General features: G+C 36.5%; 1 protein-coding gene across 1 annotated transcript in view; it reads left to right on the top strand.

Moving 5' to 3' along the window:
- Positions 1–20,704, top strand: part of LOC145673786 (protein fem-1 homolog A-like) — a 33,560-nt gene extending 12,856 nt beyond the window's left edge. Inside the window, exons 2-3 of the mRNA XM_081743544.1 lie at positions 7,226–7,449; positions 19,505–20,704. Coding sequence (XP_081599670.1) covers positions 7,226–7,449; position 19,505 — 225 coding nt within the window. The 3' untranslated portion in view covers positions 19,506–20,704. The remainder of the gene's footprint in view (positions 1–7,225; positions 7,450–19,504) is intronic.
- Positions 20,705–23,691: the final 2,987 nt, after the last annotated feature.

The following is a 23,691-nucleotide window of genomic DNA, read 5'->3' on the forward strand; positions in this document are numbered from 1 at the left end:
TTGGTGCTGTAATCCACATCACTTCTTTCGTGGCAGTAAACTCCTGCCGCACATTCTTTCCTATACCATCTTGTTGTAAATCGTCCATCTTTTCTCTCTATAGTCATGTCCAGGAAGTTTATAATGTTGTTGTTCTCCACTTCCATTTCCAGTCTTATCCCTTTTTCTTCATTTTCAACCTTGTTTACGAATTTTTCCAGTTGTCTCTTTGTTCCTCTCCATACTCCCAAACAGTCATCCACATATCTGCAAAACAATATTAGGTTGTTTCCACATTCTTCTATCACTTTCTACTTCCATCTGTTCATCCCCAGTTCTGACAACACTGGACTTAATCTTGAACCTATACTCAGTCCTTCCTTGATCTTGACTAGTTTGTTCCCTATCGTACAAAAACTATTGTCCCATATTACTCTCAAGGCTTTCACTATCTTCTCTTTCTTCCAGTCTCTTATTTCTTGGAAGGAAGCACGAAGGATAAAGAAAGAGAAAAGTGACAAATTAATGAACTGGACAAGTGGACTGTTAATACATGATCTATGGGATATATTATTTGAACAAATTGAAGTGAAAAAACAAGATTGAACATATTTATATGTAATTTATATTCACATATTTAATATTTTATATAGTTTAATATTGTATATAGTTATATAGAGTTTTATATATTGTTATATTTTATAGTTTATTTTTATGTATATATATATATATATATTTGTATTGCTGTATTTATAATCAGTTGTATGTAGTATAGTCTGTTATTTATTTCTAATAGGCATCAGAGGTAGATTAAGAGAAAATATTTTAAGGCAATTGGTCAAGTATAAACAACAGGTGTGTCTGAAAAGATAAACACAGGTGGGAGGGTAATTAAGTCAGGGCAGGTGGCCGGAAGATGACGCCCGGGGAAGTCCGACCCAGATGGCTTCCCATACACACAAGGACTTTCACTTTTAGTATAAATAACTGCGCTCTAAGGCATCTCTTTCAGTTAGTGTCTGATGAAGACAACGTTACGTTGTTGAAACTGTTACACTGGAATTTAGTTTTTAATAAACAAGTGTATATACTCTGGTCAGAAGTGTTTATTATTTCTTTAGTGAGTTCCAGAGTCGTGATGGATAGAGTTGCATATAAATATTAATATGAAAAATATTAATACTCAAAATTATAAAGAGATAAGAAGTAAAAATATGAGAAAAGAAATATTGTAGAACTACACCACCATAGACAGCTGAACAGTGGACACATTTAAACACGCAAGTGATAGTAACGGAAGCAGAGTGGGTTTCAAATGTGTTATTATCACGATAGAGATCAGTTTTCACTTAACGTTTGTATTGAGTGTTTCCAGTATTTCAGGCATGATTTTGTACACTTTTAAAATTGAAATGGACATGCGGAAGCACGGTGCAGACACTGTGAGTTCGCGCGAGCAGGCGATGAAAGTAACCATTTGAATGTAAATGAGGTTGGTAGAATCGCAACTACGGAAATGTGGAAACTGTGTGTTATCTTTGTGATGGCGTTGGAAGGCAAAGTTGATATCGAATATACTTAGAAGTTTACACTGGTTTCCTGGCATTTCTATAGTATAGGCGCGGGATCTTCCTAGGAGACATTTGTCGTAATGAGAGAGTCGAATAGGAGGCCTTCGAGAAAATGATTTTAGGGCTGATGGGAATAACCTTTTGAGGTAAGATGTTAGTATGGGAAAACAAGAGCCATTTAATTTTTGTCTGGAATCGGATTGGGATGTATTGATAAGGGAGAGTAGAGGATTTTATAGTGACACAGTGGTATGGACTTTGGCGATACAACGTTTTGCAGCACAGAGTTATTTGCTGCTCTTCCAACTTTATTAACTACTAGCTGAATATACACATTCTTCGCATGGGGGATGTATTTGGAAGTTAACGCCTGTGGGAGTATCACCATTCATTTCAACGACCGCAAAAACTATGAATTCGACACTAATATCTGTCATTTTGGATTACTTTTACATGTCTCGGTATCCCCTCCCCGGTGACCCCCGACCCGCAGCCGAATAAAGTGAATTTGGAAGTTAATGTGATCGGAGTTTCAACATTGATCTCAGCCACCGCAAAAACTATGAATTCGACACTAATATCGGTCATTTTCGACTATTTTTACATGTCCCGGTAAACGCCCTCCTGAGACCACTTGGTTGGAAATTAAAAAAAAAAAAAAAAAAAAACTCTTCGTCTTGATCTGGGCCTCGACCAAGGTACCCGTGAACAAATTTTGGTAACTCTCGTCCACTCGTGTGGTCCCCAGGCCGCACACAGACAGACAAACAAACACACAAACAAACTATTTTATTTATATTAGATTAGATATACCAGTTAACAAACTTCCCATTGGACTGTGATATTTTTTTCCTCTTTCTACGTGCAATAATTTTCCAATGGTTCAGCATCGGTACGCAAAACAAAGTTTGGTCATTACATGTTACATCAGCCATTGGTGACAGCCCCACCATCTCAGATTTTCGTGGTATAAAGCAACTATAGCCAAACACAGGGCTATTGTAAATGACTTTCGAGATTTCTAAGTTTAATAACTTACATTTATTTATTCACGATGAAATTCAACTTACGTTAAATGAAAGAAAAACTAAAAACGTTTTACTGGTTAGCAAAGCAGATGTTTTGTTACGTATTTGGCCACTAGGGCGGCAGTAAATCAATATGGCAGGAAATGAAGAAAGGGAAGTATTTTACACTGATTTCCTGGCATTTGTATGGTATAGGCGCGGGATCTTCCAAGGAACCGTTTGTAGTAATGAGAGAGTCGAATAGGAGGCCTTAGAGAAAATGATTTTAGGGCTGATAGGAATAGCCTTTTGAGGTAAGATGTGAATATGGAAAAACAACAGCCATTAATTTAATGTAAATATAATGTAAAACAGTCTCTAGTCAGTGTTTAACGAGGTTTCAAGACGAAATTCGGGTTAGATCTTAAAAAGCGTGCACTCAATCCGGAAGTGGTACAGACAATTTAAAGGTAGTGATTGTACCTGCCAGAGGAAATCAACTGGCCGCCCAGGGATTGAGGATTTAACACTTGATCGTGCGCTGTGATTTTCATCCAAAGTCAATGGTTTGTGCAAGCAAAGGAACTGAACTTGGAGCAGACAACAGCGAGGAAGATTCTGCGAAAACGTTTGAAATTTCACCCATACCGACTGAAATTGTTGCAGACAGTTAAACCTATTGACAAGAATAAGAGACTTGAGTTCTCAGTTGCGATGCAAAACCATATGGACAGAGATGGTTTCATTGAGTCAGATTTGTTTAGTGATTATGCTACATTCACCTTTCTCGAAAAGTAATGAAACAAAATGTAAGGATTTGAGCTTCGGAAAATCTCCATAGTTATGAATATGTCCATGATTCTCACAAGGTGAACGTGTTTTGTGCACTCGCAAGTGTGTTGTCTTGTGTATCTCGAGGAAAACATTAGAAAGGGACTTTCCTACCTTTACATGCTGCAAACATGGCTTTTCTCACAGCTAAGAGAAGACATGGAAAATTTTATTTTCCAGCAGGAGGGGACACCGTCACATTGGCACCGACTATCAGAAGGAAACTCAAGAGATCGTTACCAAATCAATGGAAAAGACGACTTATTCGTGAGGATTAGGTTCTGCTTTTTTTGTGCCCCGGTCACCAGATATCACCCCGCACGACTCTTCTTTGTGGGGTTATGTTAAAAGGCGAGTTTATCAGCCACCTCTACACTTACCTAAACAATTTACCTGAACTTCGAGTACACATTTAAGAAACAGTTGCATATATCGATTCTGAGATGTTGGAAAGAGTGTAATAAGAATTAGACTATCGGATTGATGTGTGCCTCCTTACAAAAGGCACTCATATTAGGCATCTTAGATGCGTATACATACATATATATATATATATATATATATATATATATATATATATAAAGAGAGAGTTTTTATTTCATTATAATAAGTTGCATGTCATTGTGAGTAAACAAACGCGAGTTTTAAACTTTGAAATCGGTTATATCTTTGGAAAGAGCACTTACAGGACTTGTACAGGTGTATGTACGCGTCCGAGTTTCTGGTGACATGTTGTTATAGGCCTGCAAAATGCTCTGTTAAAGATTGTTTTTGTTCACTAGTTTTATATTGTATACCATTTGTTTGACTCCGTAGATAAAAGTCAAGCGGTGAGGTTAGATAAAATAGGTAGCCATTATATTGAACACCCGCTCCCAATCAAAATGGGAAGGAAATTGCATTTCTGTGCACCTTTTTCGAATCCCATAGCACAGAATGGTGGAGCCCTATACTGTTTGAAGTTACACCAGCTCTGATCAACATATAGCAGGGAAGGAGACAGTCTCTTATATCATTTCTAAATATCTCTCCATATTGAGGAGTATATTGATGAATATTGGTGCAATAAGTTAAGTCTCTTATATTCCAGACCTCACTACCGTTAATAGGGAACAAAAGTCTGCATAAGGAGAGTAATTATCAACGGTGTTCGACTTGCGAATTTTCTTCCATGCAAAAATCTTATCGTGAAGAGTACAAGATTCCTACATCGCAACCCTTACCAAATGGTAAATCACAATCAAATTCATCACGTTTGAGTAGATAGAAGAAGACGATCTAGGGCAATAAATGTTCTGCCGTTTAGGGGAGCTGACTGTAACACTGATCACTACCTGGTAGCAAGAGTGATATGCTATCATTTAAGAAAGGAAAAGATTCAACATCTAAAAACAGAGATTCTAAGTTAAAGAAATTAGAGGAGAATAAGACGAGAGGGGAATACCAGATGTAGTGTCGAATAGATTCTCTGTTTTAGAAGGGTCGAAATTCATTAATGTTGAAGATAATTAGTTAAAATTAGGGATAGCATTAAAGTTTTAGCGAAAGATAAATTGGAACACCTGGAAATACATAAGAACTATGATTCGACCAAAAATGCACAAAACTAACACAGACGAGAAAACAGGCAAAACTGCGATGGCTACAAAATCCGAACGATATAACCATACACAATTTCATTGACGACAGGAAAAAAAGTCCTAAATTTTTTCCAACAAAGAATTGCGATTTTTTGAAATCTGAAGTTACTGAAGTTGAGGATAATAGTAGAAACAAAAACATTCGAGGCGTGTGTAAGGACATTAATTAATTTAAGAACAGCTATCAACCGTACGCTTATTTATTAAAGAAAGTCGACAGAGCAATTCTCACTATTTTGAATAGATGCAAAGATATCTTTGACGATTTTCTTAATATGGAGCCAATAAATAATGTATAGGGAGAAACTGAAATATGCACAGCAAAACCATGTATTTCAGAGCCTAGCCGAAAGAAACAAAAATTGCTATAAACAAATTACAGAAACACAAATTTGCGGGTGTAGATAATATTTCGGCTGAGTTAATTTTAGCTAGAAAAGAAAAGAGTTTTAGAGTGAAATACACAAACTCGTTCTGATTTGGAACAGGGAGGAATTGCCACAAGAGCAGAAGAAATCAATGATTGTTCCAATTCATAGTAAAATAGACAAAACTGATTGTGATAATTGTCGGGGTATTTCCTTTCTATCAACACCCTATAAAATCCTCTCAAATATTATGTTAGCAAGACTGGGCTCATTTATATTATTGGAGATCATCAGTGTGGATTTAGGTAAAAATCAACTATTGACTAGTGTTCGTCAAATACTCAAAAAGAAATAGGAATACAATACTCCAGTTCATAAATTATTTATTCAATTTAGTAAGGCCTAGTACTTGGTTAGGAGGGAAACATTGTACAACATTCTTAGTGAATTTGGTATTCTAAAAAAAGAAAAAAAATTTAAAAAATGATTAATTAAGATGTATTTAAACGATTCCAAAGTCATGGCCAAGTAGGAAACCATTTGTCCACGAGTTTTCATGTTTAGAATGGACTGAAACAAAAAAAAAAAAAATGCACTGTCGTCATTCAATTTTTTTCCGGAGTACGCTATAAGGAAAAAGATAGCAACCAGAACCTAGAGTTGAATGGTATTCACCAGGTTATGGCGTATGGTGATGATGTAAATCTGATAGAGGATGACGTGATGAGAGTAGAAAGAAATGTAGAGATTTTATTAAACACCTTTAGGGACAAGGGTTTAAAACTAAATTCGGAGAACACTAAATAGATTAAAATTGGCCGGGATCGTAATATTGCAAATTGTGAATACGTTAAGATATCAAATAATACTATCGACAAAGTGGACACTTTCAAATACCTAGGATCAATATTAACAGACCAAAGTCATATCTACGAAGAATTAAATGTCGACTAAAAGCAGGGAATTCGTGTTATTATTCAGTTCAAACTCCCTTGTCGTCGCGAATTCTGTCGAGGAATTTGAAGCTTAAAATATAAAAAAAGATAATCATGCCCGTTGTTCTGTATGGTTTCGAAACATGGTCGATTATTCTGAGGGAAGAACATAAACTGAAAGTATTTGAGAACAAGATCCTGAGATGAATATTCGGACCCAAGAGGAACTGGAATGGGGTAATCTTCAAAAAACGAGGAAGTGCATAATTTATACGGTTTACCGAACACTGTTACGGTCATCAAGTCTAGGAGGGTCAGGTGGGCAGGTCATGTAACGTGAATGGAAGAAAATAAGAACGATTTAAAAATTTTAACTGGAAACCCAATCGGAAAATGACCATTAGGAAGGCCTAGGCGCAGATGGGAGGACAATATTAAGATGGATCTCGCAGCTATAAGAATACAAAATAAAAACTGGATCCAGTTGGCTAAGGACAGAAGCCAATGGAGAGCATTTGTGAATGCAGCATTGAACCTCCGGGTTCCATAGGCCATAGAGTTAGTTAGTCCTAAAAATATTTGAATGTGGCCTCGACTGAAAATAGTGACTATAAAGCGAAAGTACCCTCCAATATTGGGCTCACACCCCAATATACAATAGTGAACTTTGTGTTGGAGACTTCGTTTCCGAGAAAGAAGGGGCCGTGATACATGTTACTTTTCACATTTCGCCCTATGTAGATTGCTAACACTAAATACCTTATGATATTTTGTGTTTATTAATAACATTTGCAATTATTAATAATATTACTAAATGGAATATTATGCTCTTTATGTATTAACCTTGTCAGACTAGACAGGTCATAATAGTGAATTATTTCTATTTTCTTTCAGGTAGTGAAACTGCTCCTAGACAACGGTGCCCACTTAGATATGAAGAACAGGGATGGGGAAGATGCATTGACTCTCCTAGCCATCAACCCTAAGAATAATATACCATTGTTTAATTATTTGCCGCTACGGTGCTTAGCTGCGCAGGTTGTATGTAGAAAGAAGATACCCTATGTCGGAGAAATTCCAGCCACACTAGAAAGCTTCGTCAGGGGACATCATGAGTAGTAAGAACATTTTGCTGTAAAATGTCGATTATGTTCTTTTCAGGGATTAAGTTTAGAAATGCGTTTTTAGTATTTCTGTTCGAATGAACTTACCTCTTGTTTTATTTTTTCTATTCTAAGACCATCCTGAATAGATAATGTATATATTATCCCTAAGGGCAAGAAAACTTTCGGCCAGTTGGCGCGTGCTTGGCTTTTGGCTTTCTACGCTTGCACTTGAAACGCCCCTTCGCAGAGCATCATAGCGTCACTGGTCGTTCACTGGCTATTTACTTGACTTGTAAAACGCTTGCGTCAAGCTTGAATGGAACACTAAATGCAAGGTTGCCTCTGTGTAACTTCGTTACTGGAGTCCAGCTTGCGGCATGCTTGCACGTTTTCCAATCAATCTGGATGCAAGCTTGGCCGACTTGCAATTCAAGCTTACAGCAGGTGGTTTACAAGTTTATCTCTGCTACCAGGGATGTTATCATGCAATTCAAATACTTTGTAATTAAAGTAACTGACTGTCATTTCTTAATTTTCACTGTTGTTAATACGCTTATTAGTGGAAGCGTAACAATAAAAGCACTAAGTAATTCTTTTTTCGGCATAAATATTGAACCCGTATCCTCTTAGGATACGCCTTTTAATCAAAGTATTATGATGGAAACTTATCTTAAGGGAGGTACAAACTATTCCAATTTAATTTCAAACTGTTAAACGATGCGATCACAAACAACAGGCAACATCGCTTTTAATGTGACGAAATTAATTATTATCGTTAAACAAATAAGAAAAGTAAAACATTTTACAGAAGAGTGTTATTTATTGTCAGCATTACACTTTCAGCAATGACAGGTTTGCTGTAACTCAGCTCAGGGTGTATCTAATGTTGGATACAACCATATCATTCTAAGGGTTGTCTACCGTGAATTATCACTCAACCTCCTCTGAAAAAGGCAAAAATAAATGTGTTTTTATACATGTGCCTATATAATATCAAGGCTGGCTCCCCATGGGTTTTCAAACGTTCTGAATTTTCAATCATTTCCTTGAAAAAATGTCTGATTTCAACACTGCGAGATCTTTAATCGAAAAAGTTCATACGTAGTGCCAATATTTGAAGAATTATATGTATATCCCCCCTCTTCTCTTCATTAGATTTTCCCTTTTTAAAAAAACAAGGACACTGTGTATCCTCAGAGTTCAACCAAACTCATTAGGACTTTTGCCTGTTATATATGCTTTCAGTTAATCAAATTTTGCATCATATTTTCGAAAATGAAATGAAATGAAATCTTTCAGTTTTATCGTCCCACAATTATGTTCTTTAGGCTAAGGGATCCACCTTGCCTCGGTGAGGGGGCTTGCGTACTCTAATGATCCCAAGAGCTATGCCGGAGACAGCTTCGTTATCAGACGGCTTCCCATGCCGGACAGGTCTTTGGGGGTAAGAGTTAGACGAAGAGAGATATTATGGTAATGGACAGCAGCTCTACCATTACACACTGAGGCTGAAGATGATTGACATCGGCAAGGCTCAGATGTGGACAAAAACAGGCAGGGACAGGATGTCCTCTATTGCTGTTTCACTGCGAGGTGCAAGGACCTGGAACACCACCACTTTACTCAGTCCTTAGAAAACAACATGGAAAGAGAAATAAGAGAATGTAATATTAGGGAATACGACACGACTGTTTCACAGAGGGTGGTCTCCTGCAGTGGAGGGAAACACAGCAGAGCCTCCTCGGTCGTCATCAAACGAAATCCCTGCAGGATAGGAACCTGGAATGTGCGATCGCTATTACATTGTGGAAAACTGGAAAACCTGAAGAAAGAAATGAGACACATGAAGATAGATATCTTCGGAATCAGCGAACTTAGATGGCCTGATGGAGGAGATGTGTGGAGCGGGAACTTCAGAATGATTTACTCAGGAGCTACAAACGGTACGGCAGGAGTCGGTTTTGTCTTGAATAAGAAGATAGGACAGAAAATCATAGGCAGTTGGAAATACAATGAAAGGATAATAATGTTGAAAGATAGGAACCGAACCGAGAAATATGACGATAATCCAAGTATATATGCCTACATCAAGCTACACAGATGAGGAAGTAGAAGAAATCTATGAGCAAATAGAAGAAGTATTGATGAAAGTTGAAGACCAGGACAATTTAATCATCATGGGTGACTGGAACGCAGTAGTCGGCGAAGGCAAAGAAGAGAATGTAACTGGGAATTTCGGCCTAGGAGAAAGGAATGCGAGAGGTACACGATTAATTGAGTTCTGAAACGGCCATAATCTGATTGTAACGAACATTCTCTTCGAACAACCACTAAGAAGAAGATACACATCGACAAGACCAGCAGACAAAGAAAGATATCAAGTAGACTATATACTGGTCCGACAAGCATTTAGAAATCAAGTGAAGAACAGTAAGAGTTACCCAGGAGCAGACGTTGACTCAGACCATAGTTTAGATTTGATGAAGAGCGAACTCCGACTAAAGAGGAAACGAGTGGTAGTACCAAACAAAAGATGGAACACAATCAAGCTAAAAAGAGATGAAAACATGAAAAGGGAATTTGCAAATGCGACAGACAAAGATACGTCTACAGTAGCTTTAGCATATGATGACATCGACTCAAAATGGGAAGCCATGAAAGCAGGGATTACAAAAGCTGCCGACAAGCACATAGGAACAGAAACGAGAACCCAATATAAACCCTGGATAACAGCAGAAATATTGGAAATGATGGAGCAAAGAAGACAGTTCAAGATAACAAACAAAGAAGAGGAATCCAGAAGTTGCAGAAATCACATCAACAGAAAAGTAAAGGAGGCTAGAGAAAACTGGATAAACAATTTAAGCAAAGAAATTGAGGAAAATGTAGTCAAAGGCAATACAGAAACGGCATATAGAAAGGTTAGAAAACAGTTCGGTGAGAAAAAGAAACGCACAGACATTATCATAGACAAGGACGGAACAACGCTAATAGAAGAGGAGTACATAACAAGAATATGGAAGGAATACATTGAAGAACTCTACAAAGGATACAGAGTGAACGAAGAAGAGACAGAGAAGGAAGAAGACGTCGATGAAAATGAATTAGGAACATCAATTTTACAGTGCGAATTTGACAATGCTTTGGAGAAAATGCAACATGGTAAAGCCCCAGGAATAGATCAAATACCAACGGAAGTGATTAAGAATCTCGGAATAGCAACAAAGAAGAAACTATTTAATCTTATTAATGAAATGTACATCTCGGGAAAAATACCAAGAGACTTCGAGAATAGCATATTGTACCTATCCCGAAGAGGAAAGGCGCACGGAAATGCGAAGAACACAGAACGTTAAGTTTGCTTTCCCATGCATCAAAAATACTGTGCAAAATTATCGCACAACGAATAGAGGAGAAGATTGAAGAACGGTTATCGGAGGACCAATTTGGATTCAGGTGGAAAAGAGGAACATGGGAAGCAATACTGAGTCTACGGTTGATCATGGAACAGCACATCAGAATAAACAAACCAATTGTGATAGCATTTGTAGATATAGAGAAAGCTTTTGACAACGTAAATTGGAATATCATATTCAGAGCGTGGAAGAATCTGAAAGTAGATTACAGAGACAGAAGAATAATATACCAACTTTATAGGAACCAGACAGCTGTTATAGGAAGAGATCAGAAGGAAGCAAGAATAAGTAAAGAAGTGAGGCAAGGATGTGGACTTTTACCTCTCCTGTTCAACGTCTATATAGAAGAGGCTATGAAAGAATTCTTGGATGAAAACGAGAAAGTCGTAAAAGTAAATGGTCAGGTTTTCAGCACAATAAGTTTTGGTGATGACATAGCACATAGCACTGATAGTTGAGAACGATGAGGACATGCAGGAAGCACTTTCAAACTTGAACGACCAACTGGAAAAAAAACATGCAAAATGAAGATAAATAAGAAGAAAACGAAAGTGATAAAGTGCACAAGAGAAAGACAGGAAGGGGCAAACGTATGGCTAGATGAAAAGAAAATCGAAGACGTTAAGACGTTCCCCTATTTATGAAGTCTAATATCCTCGGACGGAAGAAGTAAAAAAACACGTAAGTTCCAGAATAGCACAAGCTAGACAAGTATTCAATAGAAAAAGAGGACTACTAACATCAAGAAATGTGTCGCCGGACGTTCGTAAACGATTTATTAAAACACTGGTATGGAGAGTGGTTCTGTACGGATCAGAGACGTGGACATCGAGAAAAGCTGAATTATCCAAGCTGGAAACATTTTAAATGTGGTGTTGGTGCAAAATGCTGCACATATCACGGACCGAAAGGAAAAGGAATGAAGACGTATTAAGGGAAGCTAATGAAGGACGACAGATCATGAAGATAAAAGGAAAAAGAAGAAACAGCAGTCTTGGCCATCTTATTCGACACTCCGATTGGATCACTGTGCTGATAGAGGGAAAGGCAGAAGGAAAATCAGGAAGAGCAAGACCAAGGATGGAATATCTAAATGCAGTTACGAAGCTGAGGCCTTATCAAAGTGTAAAGCAGCTCTCCTACGCGAGAGAAAAGTTTTAAAATTTCCATGTTGCCCAACCTATGGTTTGAGGTGAACAAGACGGATGATTAAAAGCATATGGATGGTGATGTGAAAATTGATAGAATGAGAATGTGGGTGAAAACGGAGTACTGTGCCCCTATATTTTCGAAAGCAAAGACCTAAACATCCAACTAATCCGATCGAAAGGAAACTAACATGTTGGTAGAACTTGACCTCGTATGCAAACGTGTGAAATGTTATATAGTTTCTAGTAGCAGAGACAACTTGCAAACCGCTTGTTGTAAGCTTGAATTGCAAGTCGGCCAAGCTTGCACCCAGCTTGATTGGAAAACGTGCATGCATGACTGGAAGACGAGCACACACTCTTTCGTTCTATAGGGTGCTAAAATTGGTACATCTAGGTCAAGCTTCACGACTCCTTGCGACTACTATAACATATAAACATCTCAAACGTTTGTAGGATTTTGGTTCGTGAGTTATGGTCGATCAAATTTTGTGTCATATATTCCAAAATGAAAACCCATACACCAAACTCATCCGGTCGGGGCCAAACTTGGCATGATGATAGACCTTAATCGGTTTTATAAACTTGTGAAGTATTACGTTACAGGCTTTGGGTTTCCGAGTTAAAGGTGGTCAAATCTTGCGCCACATTTTCAGAAACGAAAAACATTAATCAAACTTATCTGATCAGAGTCAAGCTTGGCATTATGGTAGATCTTCATTTGCAATATAAGCATGTGTAATATTATGTTATGCAGGTTTCCGGCTCCCGACTAATGCAATATCAAAGTTCTAAATAAATTAATTGAGCACAAAATCACAATAAATACCTTGCAAATAGCATAAAGGCCAATTTTGGGCAGGGAAATAATAAAACACGTGGGAAATATCCCATTTTGTGAGATATTTTGACATTAATTTTTCCAAAAGAGATAAAGGGAATTTTCGTATAAATTAGTAGAATATGTGGGATTTTTCATATATTTACTTCATCAAAGACAACAAAAATCCTTGATGGGCGGGAAATAAACTAATTACCGTGCAGGATTACTTTTAGCACACCATCTGAAATAATTGTTGAAAATTTGTAATTCTTTCATTAATTTCTTTCTTATTGTCCCTGAAAAGATTTACGCTGCGTGACATGAAAATATTTCAATTAGCATAGATAAAATTCAAGGGCACCAGAAGTAATTCTGAAAAATTACAGTGCAAAAAACACAAACCAACATGTGCTAGGTGTCCACTAAAATACAATGCTATCTAACCGAGTCAGAACAGGGCGAAGCTGGAAGGCCAATGCAAGAGCGTGGTTGTGCATCCGAAGGAAGCATGCATGTGTCAGCGACGCTGGGTATACGGGTAAGGGAGGATAGTGAAAAGAAGTGAGTTATGGCAATGATATGAGTTTCAACAGCACTTGTCACAGTTTCATAGAAGTAACGCTCCACTTGTAAATATAAAATATAATTTCTGTACACTGTGCAGAAATACACCACCAGTGTAAAATAGTATCTAATAGAGTCATCTTTCATATGCGCTCACTTATTTTATCCATCGTAAAGTGCTTGTAAAGATTTGGTCCTAGTAACCCTATACTTGTAAATCTAAAATACAGCTGTATTACTTTGTATTCAATACTGTCAAATGCAGAAATTAGTTCCTTATAAATATATCTTTTCATTCAAAGTATTGAATTTTACTTGTAAATCTTCCAAACTGTGGTGTGCCAAAACTATACCAGAACCCTAATGAGTTTTCAATAGATGTGAAATCAATGCTAATTGTCAAATTTTGTTAGTGTAAAATGTATGCTAATATGGAAGTGATATGCGCAGTAGCTTGAGAATCTCAAGAAACAAATAATTCACTCATATATTCAAGAAAGTGAGTGACATAGAGTAATTTCAATTTCATATTTTATAAGTTTTGATTTTTTGTAATAAGTTAGTTTTGGGAAATTGAAGTGCAAAATAGGGATTTATGACCTTCAAGATAGGGTTTTGTAACGTTTCAGGTCGGTATCACTGAAACATTATCTGCGCTTATGTGTTCTGTGCAGTAGTTACCAGTAAGTTTATGCCATTCTAAAATTGATGATGTTTTGTTAAAACGGCGTACGATAAAGAAAAGATTGTCAGAATTGGTCAAAATAGATGGACAACTAAATAAAGAGTACGCCAACCTGGAGAGTATGTTTACAAAACAGTACGAAAAGATAAATAGTAAAAACCATGATCAAAGTTCTGTACGCAGCATATATAGAGAAGCTATTCAGATCCAAAAATATATGATTGAACTACAAAAGACAATATTGGATGTAAAGAATGAAAAGGAGAAGTTGATGAAAATGGATAATGAACTTGTGATTTTTATTTCAAAATCGAAGTGATGATACTCCATTGTTAAAGGTGCGGTATTTTACTAAAGTTAAATGGGGTACATTTAAGGTGCATTAAAACAATATTACTACTTATCATATTAAATAGTCAGGTACGCTTTGAATCAAATAAGAGGTAATTACTAGGTAAAATATTACTTCCTGCCCTATCAATCATGTAGATTGAGACTAACCCAGCATAAATTAATATTTTAACGGCAAAGATATGCTTTTAAAAAGAGAGTAACATCGAAGAATTTTCTCATGTACGCAGCAAATCTAAAAATGTAATAATAAGGCTTCTTATTTAAGCTTCTCTCAACCTATATATATAATTATTTGTTTACCTATTCCGTAATTTAGATAGTACACTCAATTTCTGAAACAAATGAGTTGAAAGAAATTTAGCTGGGTTTTGTTACATTACATTTGGGCTGTGCATGATTATTGGATATGCTTCAGAATACAAAGTGTAAATCTCTTGTTCTTGTTCTGGTAACCTCACACACAGAGGATGTACAAAGGAGATGCGGCGCTGTAATAGCTAAGTTTGCTATGGCCCTAGAATTGTTAGAATATAAAAATTAGGTTAAGTTGTAAATCTCTGACAGTGCGTTTAGTAAATTTCTGATTTGTCTTCTTCTTCATTGTACACTGTTGACAGGCTACGAAACGTTCGTAGGCAGGAAGTACCGATTAGAAAATTAAATTTCTGTTACTAGGGAGTAAGTCAGAAACGATAAATCACTATATAACCGAACATCGAAAATTGAGTCAGTGATCATAATGTAAAGTACCGATACCGGTAATTTGGTATATTTACTTTGATTAGTAGCACTCAGAGGTATGTTTCACAAAAGGTACTGGTCATTTATTACTACTAGAGAACTCATAGAAATCAAAGTTGTAGGGGAGATGGGAATTACACATAATCTAGGTGATTAAAAGTATCAAGGCACTCACCTGAAATTGCAGTCAAAATTACCTCATGTCCTATCTCGTATAGAGGTATCTAATTTAAGTTGATTTTGAGTTTAGCATCCCGTTCAGCAGCGAGGCTATATAAGACGTGAACCTACTGATTAACGTGGAATCCGAACCACATGAGCTCCTACCGAGAATCGAACCCGGCTCTCTGACGCCAAAAGTGCGTACACTAACTTCTTAGCCATGAAAGAGCTCATAGAGGTCTCCAATACAGGGTTGGTCCATGTATTGCTTTGATGACAATCTCTACTCTCGCACCCATATTTGTGATGAGGTGATCACAAATTTCCTGAAAAATGGCAAACCATTCTTCGAGAAGAACTGTTATGAGGATAGGTATCATTGTGAATCTTTGTGGTTTAAAACTGGCGTTCTGAAACATTCCATAATTTAACCTCTGTTCAAATGAGAACTCTATGCAGGTCAGTCACTGGCGGAACGATGTCATGAAATCACTCCTCCAAAGATGTGCAGTATGGACGGCGCTCTGTCACTTTGATACGCACATCGCTTACGCATGAACTAGTCTTCATGTTAGGCAGCAAATAAACGATTAGAATATTCTTGTAATCTTCTGCTGTGACACAATGTAGAGCAACAAGAAACCCAAGCCTTCTAAATAGAGAAACAAGACCACATTATAATAATCCATCCCCAATCTCCTTTCTCTAAAAACTACACAGATCTTTAGATACTGTTCACCAGTTATTCTCGAAACTCATAAACTCCCATTGAGGGCTACATGATTTCATTATTCATCGCAGCTAACAACGTCTTTCCTCTGTTCCGTTTCGTAGTAGCACCACTACATATACAATGTCTACAGGCGCGTACGAACTGTCTATGTGATGTGTGGCTTAATAGCAGTTGCTTGTCTATGCCAACCAAATTTCCATTCATTACACCGAATAGCCATGGTGCTAAGACTAGATTCTGATACACTGTATTTTTCTACGTCGACGTATTGACGGTTTGTCAGAATGACTCTCTTCAACGCTCAGCTATATCTGGAAGTCATAAAGTAAGGTCAGCTGGGTCGGGTTTGTCTTGTAGATATGCCGTCATGCTTTCACTTTTCTGTGATATAGGAAACAAAATGCCTGAGTATGTCTGTGAGGATTTATACCTCTCACCGAATTGTTACACCTGTAGCACTATGGCTCTGTTGGCAGTTCGTGAGAACCACAGGAGCGGCTCGCTGTACCCTCTTGTAATGTCTTTCTACATCCGCGGACGGTCCCTGCATGTACCATGCGAAAGTTGACGTCACTGTTTACAACACCGAGAAACACTTTTTGCGAGTGATGTCCAGATACTTTTGATCACATAATGTAATTTAAAATTATAGTAAGATAAGATCACAAGCCTTTGCAAATTACTTTCTATTACTCCAGTTTTTGGCTACCACAATATTTTACGACTTTTAGGGTACACTTGTAGATTATTTAAGTTTCTTGAAACGGATTCCTGTTGGCCAGATAGTTTTAGACGGTTAGAAAAATCGAAGCTACTAAAATATGTTCGTAATTTTCTATTGTGAAAAATACTAAAAGTGATATCTTGGATCTAATTCTATATTAGGATATAAATAATTATTTTTCCGTATGGTTTATTTTACATGATTATAAAAAAAATATATTTATTTATTGTTTAGATTACTTAAATGTGCTTCTTCACAGTCGAAAACAGCTAACTTAGCCAGTTTGGGAGTCAATGGGCTTTCCTAAAAGGTGAAGATGAGTTCATTTCTTTATGTTTGGTTTTGAGTCTAATGGAGAATTTACAACTTCTGTAGATTGTAAGATTTTTTCTTCATCATAAAAAGAAACATAATACAAGCATTTTGGGGATGGAAGTTCTTTATACGTACTATGATAAAAACAGTATCAACGTTGATTGTGCGGGCAAGATGGCTACAAACCAACTTGTAAAATTTTTTACTTCGAACCACTTTGCATCTAATTCGGTTCCACTCACGGAAAAGTTAAGAGTAGTGCACTAGTTGTCCTGTGTCCACAAAGCTGACGTGTTAGCGATATTCAGTTTACGTAAACAACGATTTGTTTATTACGTCGGTTAGTTTAGATTAGTTTCGTAAACATGTGTAGTAATGGAAAATTATTAAGTGACTGACATACTAAAAATAATAAAAATCTACCATTTTTCTTTTCCTTGTTTTTCATAAGTGAATGGAAATATTGAAATGCAACTTACCACAATCATAGATAACGTTATTCTACAACAGAAAATATGAAGAATTTTCAGTGTTGCCATCCATAGAAATTACAGTGTTGCCAGAATAACATTTCCCTCAAAATCTAAGTCAAGGCAGCGACTTGAGGAACGAACTCAACTGCATTTGATTACGTATCATGTTGCCCTAAAATCCTGTGAACTAGTTTTTAGATAATAGTTGTATTTAGTTTGTAATAAAATAGTTTTAACACACAGTTATTAAAATTAAATAATAATGTTATTTAAAAAGTAGTTAACAGGATATCAAAGGAACATGATACATAATCAAATGCAGTTGAGTTCGTTCCTCTAGTCGCTGCCTTATCTTAGATTTTGGGGGAAATGTTATTCTGGCAACACTGTAATTTCTGTGAATAGCAACACTGAAATTCTTCAGATTCATATTTTGTGTTGTAGAATAACATTATTCATGATTGCGATAAATTATATTTCATTATCACCTTTCACTTATGAAAAACAAGCAAAACAAAAATTGTAAATTTTGTATTATTTTTAGTATGTCAAGCTTTTAACTCGTATTTTTGTTCCATTATTGTTAATGGTACCTTCCATTCTATAAAAGATTTATTTGAAAATTTCTTTCCAAATTCAATAGTTCTCTTCATAACCGTATAATCTTCAAAGTAATTTCCAGACTTTCTCTCAAGTAAATTGGAGAATATAACTTAAATGCTGTACTTCTCGTACACAATACTTGCTGGATCAAATTCATACCTTTATACTTTCGGTCGTATGCAATATTTACATACATCGGCTGAAGCTAGCGAGTATTGAAACTTAATTTACATCATGTTACTTTTTGCTTTCATATTGCACGTAAATACTGTAAGATTCCGCATGTCTTCACACCTTGTTGGGTGTAACTCTGTGTTTCTACACCACGTGCTTGAAGTAAACACTCTTCAGACGACAGCCACGAAGAAGAGTCGTACGACCATCGCCAACATTCGGTAAGTGACGCAGAGGCAAGCTGTCAGGAACATTATGGTATACTGTAAAAGAGGAAAGCACACTTCAGAAAGTATCAATCTCGGCCAGTGGATCAAACTATAGATATACCACATTGAATTGAACCCTAGTGATCCGTTCCAAGTGCTGCTGTCGGCTGAAGGAATTCCACTCCTTTTTGTCATCTGCTCTTTCGCTTAGCAACAGCTGAACCCTTATTGGCTCAACGTGTCGGCGTGTCTGGCTCAAGACATGACTCTCTAAGATGCCTGGTCATTGAGAGTATACCACCTCTCTCTAAGACGTCTGATCATTGAGAAGTACCTTTCCTACATGCTCTAAGACGCCCGGTCATTGAGAGCCACCTAACCAACACGCCCTAAGATACCTGGTCATTGGGTTCCTTTCATTTAACCAAACAAATTACAAATAATTAGAGAAACTTTACTTATTGTAACATATTATATTCAAGAGGAGACTTTTTGTAATAAAAAGGTGATGGAAAAGTCCAATCTCCCGTGTACCGTATTTTGCTTTACCCTATGGAGGAAGGAAATCTGTAGTATACTCTGCGCTAGAAACTGAAGAATACGAAAAAAAAAGAACATACTGTGAATCATTTTACACATTGACAATATTGCTTTCTTACTAGCTATTATTCGGTTTTGTTTATTTTGATATTTCCGGAAAAAATCTTACAACTGGAAATCACCTCCTCTTTTTATTTTCCTTATCTATTCGCATTACTTTTAGCAAATAACTTTTTCCTTGTTAGAACTTTGATGTAGAATTAGCGTCGAAGAAAACTAATTTAACAACTTGGGAATAACAAGTGCATTTTTATAGTCTCTTTACAAAGTTTTTATAGTTATTTGTTCCATATTATACATGATATTCAGTTAGATAAGTTATTAAAATTTCTGTTCTTTTCAGGGCCAGTTAGTGTGGTAATCGTTGCGGCATATCTACTTTACGCTGTGCACAATTTACCTCATCCCTGTGGATATTATGAATAAATAAATAAAAAACAGACAGCAGTGACTCTAAGTTCTTTGACATTGGTTTCTGTAAGCATTGTGTTAATTCATAAAATATTGAATTATTATTTTTAGCTTTGCTTATTTGAAACTCATAATCGATCTATTTTTCGTTGACATAGCTGTCAAACTATACGTTTTTGGACTACAGTGATAATAACATCTCTGCTTACTATTTATTTTCATAAATTAATCTTTCTCGTCAATATCACAAAATGCAAATTTAGGAATTATTGTTCGTTATGTAAAGCTACTGTAATATAACAAGTTTTGTCAACGTTGTCTTGGTAAATGATTAATTTGGCCAAGAAGTATATTATTATTAAATATTTATTGTACTCTTTTGTATGTATTGTATTAATGTTGAACTATATTTGAAGGGTAAAGGAAAAATAAAAGGAATGTCCATGAACGTGCTTTATGGGGTGTTTTGTCCTATCTGTTGGTGACTCTTGGTACTATTTGACTGTATATGCCATGCATGCGTAGATGTAGGAATATCCATGTAAAAAGGGACAAAAGATTTAACTAATCTTATTATTTTTACGCGGTTTTCAGTATTAAAACGCCGTTTTCTCTAAAATGCAGTTTTGTGGCATTCCTTCTTTTTTTCCCTTTGCTGAAACTGTAACCCAGATTAGTATTTCGGTAACATATATATCAATACCTTCATCAGACACATTATCCTGTGAACGTGTCTGATCAAGGTATTGATATATTTGTTACCGAAACTGTAACCCAGATTAGTATTTCGAAACTTTAATTCTATTAAAATTTCCTTTGTGTTTCTTGGGAGCACTAAAACTGCATTAAAGTTATGCAATTTGTTCCGAATTTTAAGTTGAATAGGATAAAAAAAAGCCATACCTTTCCATGTCCTTGTGAAATCCTGTATTTTTATGTTTTCAGTTTTGATCGAAGTTTCAGGGTAAAATAACTAGTTCTTTGTAGTGCTTATGTTGTAACACTTCTCCTTCCAACGTTTACTAAAAAGTTGATATTACTATATCATTGTCATTTAACATATGGCAGTTTTGAGTATATACGAAAGAAGTTGTTCCAAATGTTAGCTTATGTTTTACTTCAATAAACTGAATTTATATGCATATATTGGGTACTTGCTTGGTATGCGATTTATTTAATTTCCTCAAAAGTATAAGGTCCAGGAAATCTATATCGTCGTTAGTTTCAGTTTTTATTTTCGACTGCATGAAATGTCAGTTTCTCGTAAGGGGAAAATATGTTTATCCTCTTCAGTCCACATAGGTACACATATGTGCACCTGCTTTTTTTATTTTTTTTATTTTATTTTTTTTTTTATTTTTATTCTGAGGCTCGCATCGTAGTAGAAACTGCTTTGTAATTTTTGTGTACCTCCCACATGTGTTTATTGCTAATCATGTTCATTAGATGGCATCAACAAGCATCATATTTAAGTGGTAGTTACAAAAAAAGAAAACAAACAAACAAAAAATGGACCGCTTAATGCCAGGACTCTAGAGGTTATGGAAAGTATTTTAACCTCATTTCCCCTTGGGATACGTATTTCAATGAAGGTATAATGACAAGGATACAGAGAATACTCCACTTTTAACATAAATTTTAAAACACCCTATCCAAACAGAATACACCCTTTAATCAAAATATTACGGTTAGAAAAACAGCGTGAGGTGAGTACTATGTTCCAAAAGTCATTTGAAGCAGGTCAGTCGTTTTCCCGACCCAGGAAACTATGGATTGTACTTTAATCTCCGTCAATGTTGACATTTTATTTTTCGCCTGTTCCCCCTTTTGCCGATGGGGTTGGAACTTGGACTTAAACAGCATTGGAAGTGTCACTATTGATTTCAGCGACCCCGAAAATTATGGGTTGCACCCTAATATCGGCCATTTTGGATTATTTTCTGCATGTTATCTCTTTCAGCTCCCATAGTATTTTTTTTCTTTCTTCAGATTGTGTCATATATTTACCAAGTTTGGTTGAAATTGTTCCAGGCCTGCCTTCCAGACTTGAAGTGGAATATACATTCATACAAATCCACTTATATATATTATACTATACAAGCAACGCTTTGACCATTGCTTCTCTGAACCTTCCAATCCACCTGATATGCCTGTTGTTGTCTAAACTTGGATTTAAATGTCATTCCGAATGTCACTTAACAACTTAGCGACCCCGAAAACACCATCTCAGTCATTTGAGACGTTTTACTTTTCATCCTTTCTAACCTCATGTCAATGGAGGCTAAACGTGTGCTTAAGACGGCATTTAGACTGTCACTATTCATCTCAGTGATCCCAAAAGCTATGGACTCGATACTAATGTCGGTCGTTTTCGGTAATTTTACGAAACCATTTCCCTCAGGAGTGTTAAGAAGGCTGAACTTTGACTTAAATGGCATCGAAACTGTCACTAATCATCTCAACGACTCCGAAAACCATAGATTCGACACCAATGTCGGTTTTCTCGATCATTTTGTGTTACCCCCCCCCCCCCACTTTTCTCTTACATCTTCTAGGGAGTCTTGCACCTACTGCGGGTTGAAATTGTACTTAAAGGACATTGGAACTGTCATCAATCAACTTAGGGATCTCAAAAAAACTATCGATCTGACTCTAATATCGGTCGTTTCTGATTATTTTTACGTGTTATAATTCGCCTCAGGAATGTTAACAAGTCTGAACTTAACCTAACCAGTATCGGAAGTGTCACTACTCATCTCAGCGATCTGAGAAACTGTTGATTCGACACTAATATTAGTCATTTTTTACCATTTGTATATGTGACCCCTCCCACTATTCCTTGGATTTGCAGGCAATTTTACACCCACACAGAGGGCTGAACTTGCAAGAACATCGGAACTGCCACCAATAAACTTAGGAACCCCGATAACTATGGATTTGACTCTATTATCGGTAGTTTTTTATTATTTGTACATGCCACCATTCCCTCATGGAGTGTTAATGGAGGCTGAACTATGACTTAAACAGCCATCCTCTTCTACTCCTTCCTAGGGATACTAGGGAGTTTTACTCCACATTATTCTAGTCTAGATTGTAATATGTGTGCCAAGTTTGTTTAAAATTGCTCCAGACGTCAGAGAGTTATGCTGCAACATACACGCATATTTTGTACCTCCAAACTTTCTTACTGTCGACAAATATCAAAGCAAAAACAGTAAGAGATATCGAGAATCACTTTCTTGCAATCGATTCAGCGTCCCAAGAGTACGTTTCGTTTCTTCCGTTAACATCTTATTCAAACCGGAAGTGGTTGAAAGTAACCTATGTTTACATACTATCATCAGAAAAAGATAAGATAAAGATATAAAAATATTTATCGTTATTTTTTCCCATTATTTGACTTCTTTTGTTTGAAAACGACTTGAAGACGTTTGAAATTCTCAGTCTATCTTTCTAATATCTACCATGAAAAACTGATTAATATTACAAAACTTTTGTATATTTCTCGGCTCCAAATAATTACAATTGTGCATCGTGTATTCGAGATTACCATTAAGTGAGATTCTCGAACCACGGTTAGTACATTTGCTACGAGGCATCTGACGTTGAAGACAGTGCCGTGCCGTAGAAAATCAGTGCCCGAAGCGAGGGTATAGGACGGCAGCCTCGTACATATGAGTAAGGTCAACAGACTAGCCGTGAAGTGCCACCATGGTTGGCGCGAAGCGTAAGAAAATTTCCAAAAATAAACTATGCTTTTCCTTGATTTTGATCACTTTTTACTACTATTTTCCTTCCATTTTATCCATGTGCACATGCATTTTCCTAACGTGAGTAACATTAGGACCACTTCCTAAAGCAGGAAGAGGATTTAAGTACATACTACTTTGTACTGATATGTTGACGAAGCTAGTTAAATTAATTTCAAGTAATTTTTCCAGTCTCTCTTCTTTTTCCTACCGAATTTTGCGCCCCTTACTTCGGCGCTTGGGGTCCAGCTCTAACCCTTCCCCGTTTAACGGCATGGCACTGGTTGGAGACAGTTGGTTTCTGCTCCAAGTGACGGCCGTTCTCGATGTGACTACATCAATTTTCCGTTAAGTTTTGTTGTTTTGAATA

Source organism: Thermobia domestica, chromosome 17, assembly GCF_964235325.1.
Source record: "Thermobia domestica chromosome 17, izTheDome1.hap1.1, whole genome shotgun sequence".
Taxonomy (NCBI): Eukaryota; Metazoa; Arthropoda; class Insecta; order Zygentoma; family Lepismatidae; genus Thermobia; species Thermobia domestica.